Source organism: Cebus imitator, unplaced genomic scaffold (assembly GCF_001604975.1).
Source record: "Cebus imitator isolate Cc_AM_T3 unplaced genomic scaffold, Cebus_imitator-1.0 Scaffold1, whole genome shotgun sequence".
Lineage (NCBI taxonomy): Eukaryota > Metazoa > Chordata > Mammalia > Primates > Cebidae > Cebus > Cebus imitator.
Genome location: NW_016107316.1, coordinates 11,412,729 through 11,420,700, shown reverse-complemented (window position 1 = coordinate 11,420,700; position 7,972 = coordinate 11,412,729). Strand labels below are relative to the sequence as shown.

Sequence of the window (7,972 nt, the reverse complement as noted above, 5' to 3'; positions counted from 1 at the left end):
TCGTGATCCACCTGCCTCCGCCTCCCGAAGTGCTGGGATTATAGGCGTGAGCCACCGCGCCCGGCCGCCAGCCTCTATTTAAGACTTTTCTTCTACTTTTTTTTTTTCCCCTTGGAGTCCATTTTTTCCCTCCATTTAGGAGAAATACCCTCCTAACGACCACCTTTTCTTTTTCTTTTGTTTATTGAGACGGAGTCTTGCTCTGTATCCCAGGCTGGGGTATAGTGGAGCAATCTCGGCTCACTGTCAACCTCTGCTGCCCAAGTTCAAGTGATTTTCGTGTCTTAGCCTCCTGAATAGCTGTGATTACAGGCACCAGCCACCACACCCAGCTAATTTTTTGTATTTTTAGTAGAGACAGGGTTTCGCCATGTTGGCCAGGCTGTTCTCGAACTCCTGACCTCAGGTGATCCGCCCGCCTCGGCCTCCCCAAGTTCTGGAATTATAGGCATGTGCCACTATGCTTGGCCATCCCCATCTTATCTGCCAAAATGATGAACATCCCTGGCTTTATGTGGGACGGTGCATACTGCCACATCAGTGTTTTGAGTCCTTCCTCTGAGGAGAGGGGAACCCTCCTCCATCTTTTTTGCAACATCTCTTGTCTTTGTTTTTCTGTTGCTTCCCCCCAGAACACACAGTTGGTTTTGTTATATCCTATACTTCAATTTGTGTGTGTGTGTTTTTTTTTTTTTTCATATGGAAAAGATGACATTGCCCCAAGAGGCAAAATGGGAACTGAAAAAACTTTTTATTTAATCTTTTCATTCACCTAGAATGAATATGTCAATTGGGAGCTGAAATGCTTAAATGTATTTTTCTCCAAATGGTTAACTAATCCTCCCAATAGCACTCATTTGAATAATCTGTTTTTTTTCCAAACGTTACATGTCTTTTACAAAATACAGCCTATTTGGGGCATGTTTCTGGGCTTTTGTTATGCTAAGGTATCCGTTTGCCTACACCAGTATTCATGCAATCTTTTACTTTCTACTACTGTGTTTTTATTTAACATTTATCCACTGTATTTGTATTTTTTCAGTGGTGGTAAATGGAAAACATTAAAAATCGAATGAAAGCAGCAAAAAAGCACATAATTTATGTCCTGTTAAGACTTCCGCATGCAAGTATCATGCTCCAAATGTATTTTTTTCATCTTTAGTTTTCCTGCGGAAAGGGGCTCAAGTACTTTGGGAAGTTAAAACAGAATTGAGGGACGCCGAAAAGGCGCACGGCAGACATGTAGGGTAGCGTGGCTAGCAACTGTTCTTAATTTTAATTTAAATTAAACGTAATGTACCTAATTACTATTTGGATTTCCCTTTGGCATAAATAGCCAGGGAACATAACATCAAAAATCCCAGACTTTCGACACAATATACTACTGATCCTAACACAATTCTAGAGGGTCAAAATGGTAGAGAAGTTTGGACCTTGGGACAAAGACCTCGTGCAACGTCGACTCAGCGTCTCAGGGCAGCCAAAGCCTACTCAGAACTCCCTAAACGCGGAGTTTAAAGTGGGGACGCTGAAAGGCTTGGGAAGAGACAGGAAGTCCTCAGGCGAACTCGCCATTCAGAAGCAGAACTGTGGCTTCTTCCGCCTCCAGCGTCATCGGCCCCCAATCCGCTGTAACAAACGGCTAGCGCCTCCTAGCATCAAACAATGAACTTGGAAATCAGTTTGCGACCACGCATCTACGCCTCTTCTGGTAAACGAGGCAGTGGGGTCCAACGGTAACAACGTCAGAATCGTATCTCTCGGTGGGTCACTGCAAACGCCTACCTGCAACGGAACAGTTATCTCGCGAGACGACGGGTCCCCAAAAGGCACAAACCTAGCGCAAAGGTTGGTTGTGAAGGTAGATTCAGGGTGCGGAAGGGGCTTTGTGGTGCCACCTCTAACCGCTCAGAGGTTAACCCCGATTCTACACCGAAAACTAGGCCTTGGCTGCTATGGAAGGGCAGCAGGAGCAAGAGAGCCACGCAACCCTAGCACTCGCCCAGGCTCATTTCAACAGGGGCGAGTACGCGGAGGCCGAAGCGCTATACTCCGCTTACATTCGCCAGTGCGCCTGCATGTCCTCCAGCGGCTTGAGTCCCGGGAGGTAACTATCGCGAGACCTGGGGCCGCGGCGACCCCGGGGTTGGGGCGGCGTTGCGGCCGTGTGGGCTACTAGCTATGGTGCTGGAGCTCACCGGCGACGTTTATATTAAGCCAACACTAGGACTGAACAGGCTGACGTTCATTTTTCTAGAAAGGCCGAGGCAAGGCCTAGGACGAGGGCAGCGGAGAACACGGGGAGGGAGCCCACCCGCAAGGAGCCATCTGCCGGGACGGTGCGGAGAGCTTCCGGGAACCTAGCCCCCTACGCGGTCCTCTGGCGCGGGCCGCCCCGTCTCACCCAGCGGTCTCTTCCACGATATGTACTGCCACCCAGAGACTTAGGACAGATCGGGATTTTTCATTTGAGATTTTAGCTGGCGGGAAATCTGCGACCTGGGAAGGGAAGAGGTCACGGCGGGTAGGGCCACCACAGTGTCACAACCCGGGCTTTTGGTGGTGGTCTTCACTTTTATGAAAAACAAATATAGAGAAGAGAGCATAACGAAGGAGTTTATGTAGGTGTTTATCACTTGGTTTAAGCATTATTCAGTTTACCCATAATACTCATCCATGGATGCTTCAGAACGAACCACCACGTCATCATCACATAGCTACTTAATATGTGTTAATAGTCAGTGTTGGAACATTTCTGATTGACTAATAAGGTGATTTTTTTTCTTTGGTTCACTTTTCCCAGTTGGTTCAAGTCAGTATACACATCACGTCTTTTTAAGTCTCTTCTCCACTTTGCCCCCGCAACACACAGTTTTTCCTTTATTTGTTGAGGAAACAGATTCTTGTGTCCTTTGAATTTCCGTGTTTTGGACTTGCTGACTGAATATATTCTGTCATTTAATATGGTTATCTGTCTCATTGCTTGTGAGTTGGTAGTTAAACCCTGAGGTTTGATCCAATTGAATTCAGATTCAATACCATGGCAAGAATACTTTTTAGGTAGGGATGTGTACTTTCATAAGGAAGCACATAATGACTGGCTGGTTTTCTTTTTGTGATGTTAGCAGCTTCACCTGCTACTATCTGCTTACCCAAAGCATCTTTTTGGCTTGTGCCTAGATGTGTAGCATTTGCTTTTACTCCCAAGTCTTGCCTTGATTGGGATTGTTGTTGGTATGGAGTGGACCAGGATGAGAAAAGAACAGAGGGGTTGGTTGAACAGCTTTTTGAACAGTTGTGAGTTGTCTGTTGCGTATTTGAGTTTTCTGGACAGGATGCCCGCTTGTCTTTTGTATGAGGCTTAACTAAACACTAAGGACTTGATTCTTAACCTGTTTGTTACACTCATATGGAATTAAACTAGAAAAATAAAATTGCCTTCTCATTTCAATAACACCAGAATAATGAAGTTTCTGAACAGGCAATAAGATGATACCATCATCCTTTCCTCAGTGCACCTCCCCCATAAAAAAGATAGTAAACATAGAAAACGAAACTATTCATGTTTCAAGCTTTAAGAATAGACTTACCTAGTAGATTTCAGAAAATATTCATCCTCACCAGGTATGCTGATGCTGTCTAGTCTTGTTATTCTTCCTTCTTTGCACATCTCAGCCTAAGAACACAAGTGTCTGTAGCAAATATAATAGCTATACCTTACCAGCACAGGAAAGACAGTTTGTCATAGCGCAGAAGGGAGTGCATCATACCTGAATTCCAATCTTGGCACTGCCGCATGGCTAATGTCTCGGCCTCAGTTTCTCATCTGTAAAATAAACTTTCAATTTCCTGATAGCTCTAAAATTCTAGGAACTCATGGATTGAAACTGAATTATTTCATTTCAGCTTTTTCCCCTTCAATTTATCTTTTGGAGCTTACATTTATTTTTAAAGTATTGGGTCACTGAATCATTTTGAAACAATATTTGCAATTTTTGAATGCCTTTCACTCTGAATGGTTTGTGACATTTTCTTTTAATAAGTATAGCTTTAGTCATAAATCTAATTTCCAAAATATTATTTCTTTGTGAAAGTTAGCAAATCCTAAAAGTCCACATTTGGATTAGATAACTTGAATGAATTCCATTATGAGAAATACTATCATTACAAAACTTTTAATATTACAAAAAAAGTCAGCTTTCACTGTTAGTCCATTTTTTTATGATATGAAACAAGAGTTCCACATGAAAAATAGTCTTTTAGAATTTGATTTAATGAGATCTAATTCTAAATCTAACATTCTATGATTCTCTGAATATATTAATATATAATTATTAAAACTTATAACAATAATTTTGAAGCTTGATTTAATGACCTAATGACTAAAACCTTACTGGCATTCTGAGATTTCGTTTTGTGTTTTTCTTCAAACTCTCTGTTGGGAGCAGTTCAACTAGGGTCATGTCAGACATAGATGAAGGAGAGTGGTGCCCTCTTGTAATCTAGCTTTTAACAAGGGTACTTAGTGGCATCCAGAAGTATCCTTACACCCAGTCTCTATCACGTCTTGTAGAATAGACATTTTCTAAAATTCCAGCAGTTCCTCCCCATCATTAGCAAACTTGGTTTGAAGGAGGCCCTTGGGCTGTGAGTGCCTCTCAGGGTAGCAGTCGTTACAATCTCTGTCTGAAACCTCAAGTATCAAGATATTAAGAAAAGTAGCTTTTATTTACACTAACTGCAGTTACAGGTATTTTTGAAGGACTATACTTTTTACTACAGGGTATTACAAAGAAGTGACAGATGAGTTCTGTTTGGTTCTAATTTGAGAACTGCTTTGGGAAAAAAGAAGGGGAAACAGAATCATTTCTGATTCAGCAGAGCCACTAATGTTCTCTGTGCAGACTATTTGTCCTGTGCAGAGAAAGGTTCAGGGCAGCCAGGGTTTGTGACCTGTTGAGCTGGTGGTTGGTCAAGAGCTACAGCCAGCCTGGCATTGGGGAGGATGCCAGCCGAGGCTGGAGGGAGGGCAACTCTGTCCCCAGAGATCACTTCCTGGGGATCATAGCATGTTGAATTTTACCTAGCATTAACTTTAGTTCTTTATTGGTGGAAAATGATTTCAAATCTCATTGTTTTAAGATCACTTAAAATTTTGAGAATGAAATTGATTCACATAGTGACTTGGCCATAGGAAACTTGGGCTTTGGGCTGGCTTTTCCTCTTTGTTCAGCATTTATCTTACTCGTGTTCTTTGCCTTGCTGGTGAGTGCTTAGAAAATGAACAGCCATTTTAATGTTATATTCAGCAGAACAAGTTGGCAGTAAACACACTATAAAGTTAGTATGATTTTCAGGTTGACATTGTAGTGGTTTAACCCTACAAAAGTAGATAACAGGGTTAAATAAAATTGGTTTCATTTCTTTATTTGTACGTTTTTTCTTCAGCTTGGTTTTTCAGTGTTTGATGCTGCATGTTATAGGCTGTGAAGTTTGACAGTACTCAAAAGAGAATGAAAGCGGAAATGAGAGGAATTTGGTAACACGTTGTTTTTAATGTGAACTTTTTGTTTAAAGCAAATGCAGCCCTGAGGATTTGGCTACTGCATATAACAACAGGGGGCAAATCAAGTACTTCAGGGTTGATTTTTATGAAGCCATGGATGACTACACATCTGCCATAGAAGTCCAACCCAATTTTGAAGTTCCATATTACAACAGAGGGTTGATACTGTATAGGCTGGGTAAGAATTTTTTTTCTTTTTGGCTTTTGTCGTTGATTGTATTCTGTTATTTCAGAGCTCTCAAATGTAAAACTAACATGGTAATCAAGTGTTAAAGTTATGTGAAATTTAGGTTTAGAGCTTGGAACAAAGGAAGCCTCCCTGAGTTTATTTTAGGCTTTTGATAGGCGTTATAGATCACAGCAGAGCACTGGGGTGGGAATTGGACCTGGGCACGGGAGTCGGGGTGACCCCATGATTTTGTGCTTGTGCATTCCCAGCTGCGAAATAAGGGCAATTCAGATGATCACCTGTGAAACTTTTCTGAGTTAAAATCTTCAAAGACATACAAGACAATAGAAAGTGAAGTTTAGATTCTTGGATTAAAGGGACCATAGGTACTCTTTCTCATTTAAAGTGTCAAAAGAAAATTGGTTTCCTGTTTCTTAATTTTACTGCAATTATGTGAAACAGGCTATACAGTTTTGTTAAAATTTTAAGATGATTGCTAATATTTACCTGTTAAATCTCAATAAATAAATCCATAGCTAATTTTAGGTATATTATTCCCTAAGAGCACACAAAACACATCTCTATATTATCATTAAGATAAAAAAAATTCCTTTACTAGAAGTGATTGAAGGCTCATAAATAAATATAAAAGCAAAAAAGTATGTGTATCAAAGCTTTGCCATGAATAATATATAGAAATACTCAGTTTATTTTCTCTTTTCCATTTTTTGGGTTCTGGTACAGGATATTTTGATAATGCTTTGGAAGATTTCAAGAAGGTATTAGACTTAAATCCTGGATTTCAAGATGCTACTTTGAGCTTAAAACAGACTATTGTAGACAAAGAAGAAAAACAAAGAAGAAATTTTGAAAAACATTGAAATTTGTAACTTAATTCCTTACATCTGCATCTAGTTATCAGTAATTTAAAATAGATATTGAGCTATTTTGATTTATATTTAAGAAATTTATACATTAGCATTGAAAGTTAATGTGTTTAAGGTAGTTAATTTCAGGTTTAATGTTTTTTTTATGAAGTGTAAATATCAATGTATATGTGTATATTATTAAATATTACAGTAAAAAGGAATGTGTGGTGTTTTCTTCAGTAAAACTATTTTTGTAATTTTTTTTTATTCTCAACTTTTTATTTTAAAAATGTTATATCTACAGAAAAGTTGAAAGTATAATGAAATACAAATTCTTCAATTAGATTCATTAGTTGTTAACATTGTGCCACATTTGCTTTTTCTCTATATTTAAATATATAACTTTTTGCTGAACCCTTTGAAAATAAGGTGCAGAGATCACAGTACTTCACCTTTAAATATTTCAGCCTACGTTTTCTGAAATTGAAGACATCCTCCTTTATAACCACACCACCATTATAATACCTAATAAAATAAGTAATTCTGTAATGTCAGCCATTCTAGCCTGTATTCTGAGGTGTGTAGATTTTTATTTGGATCTAGAACCAATGAGTTTCATTGCATTTTTTTTTTTTTTTATGTCTCTCTCAGTTCTTTTAATCTAGTTAGTCCCTGTCCATTTTCTCCCCCTAGTATTGGCTTTGAGAATAAGGCTATTTTATATGCTAGGCTACAGAGACGTAACATTTAGGCTTAAAAATAAACATGTCCTACAAGAGAATAATTTGAAAGAATTACACTTGATTTTCTCAAGTAATCATTGATAAAATGCTTTATGATTTAAATATTGAACGTAGTTTTCTGTCTCTGGATAATGACAATTATCATCAACATTTACTGAATACTATAAGCCAAGCACCGTTCAAATTTTTCTGTAATAATTTGGTGATTGGGTAGGAATGTATAGAGAGGTGAGGAAATTACAAAAAACACTTAGTAAATATAAAGCTTAAACAAAAATCTCTTTTATTTGGGTGCTGCCAACAAACAATTAGGCCCTGATGAGGCTGTCAAAAACCGGGAAGAACTTGAAGGGAAAGCAAGCCAGAGCTAGCCATATGCCATCTAAATGTTTTGTTTTTTATTGTTTGGTTTCCAAAGATTTAGACCCTGCATCTCAGATCTCCCAAACTAGTTTTTTTTTTTTTTTAAACTCTGCCTCCCAGGTTCAAGCAATTCTCCTGCCTCACTCCCAAACTAGTTTTTTACTGCTATCAAAAAGCTGTTCTGTGGTAGAAATTACCCTAATCAGGAGAAAGGAAAGTGTCTTTGCTTCGTGTCTCCAGAGTCACTTCTGTGGCCTCAGAT

At 39.1% G+C, this 7,972-nt stretch overlaps 1 protein-coding gene across 1 annotated transcript; it reads left to right on the top strand.

Annotated features, from left to right (window-relative positions):
• The first annotated feature begins 1,265 nt into the window (after positions 1-1,265).
• Positions 1,266-7,165, top strand: TTC32 (tetratricopeptide repeat domain 32). Its single transcript, XM_017526305.2, has 3 exons — positions 1,266-2,107; positions 5,578-5,744; positions 6,480-7,165. Exons 1-3 carry the CDS (start codon positions 1,956-1,958, stop codon positions 6,614-6,616), a joined length of 456 nt encoding a protein of 151 aa, XP_017381794.1. The 5' UTR covers positions 1,266-1,955; the 3' UTR covers positions 6,617-7,165.
• The last annotated feature ends 807 nt before the right edge of the window (positions 7,166-7,972 follow it).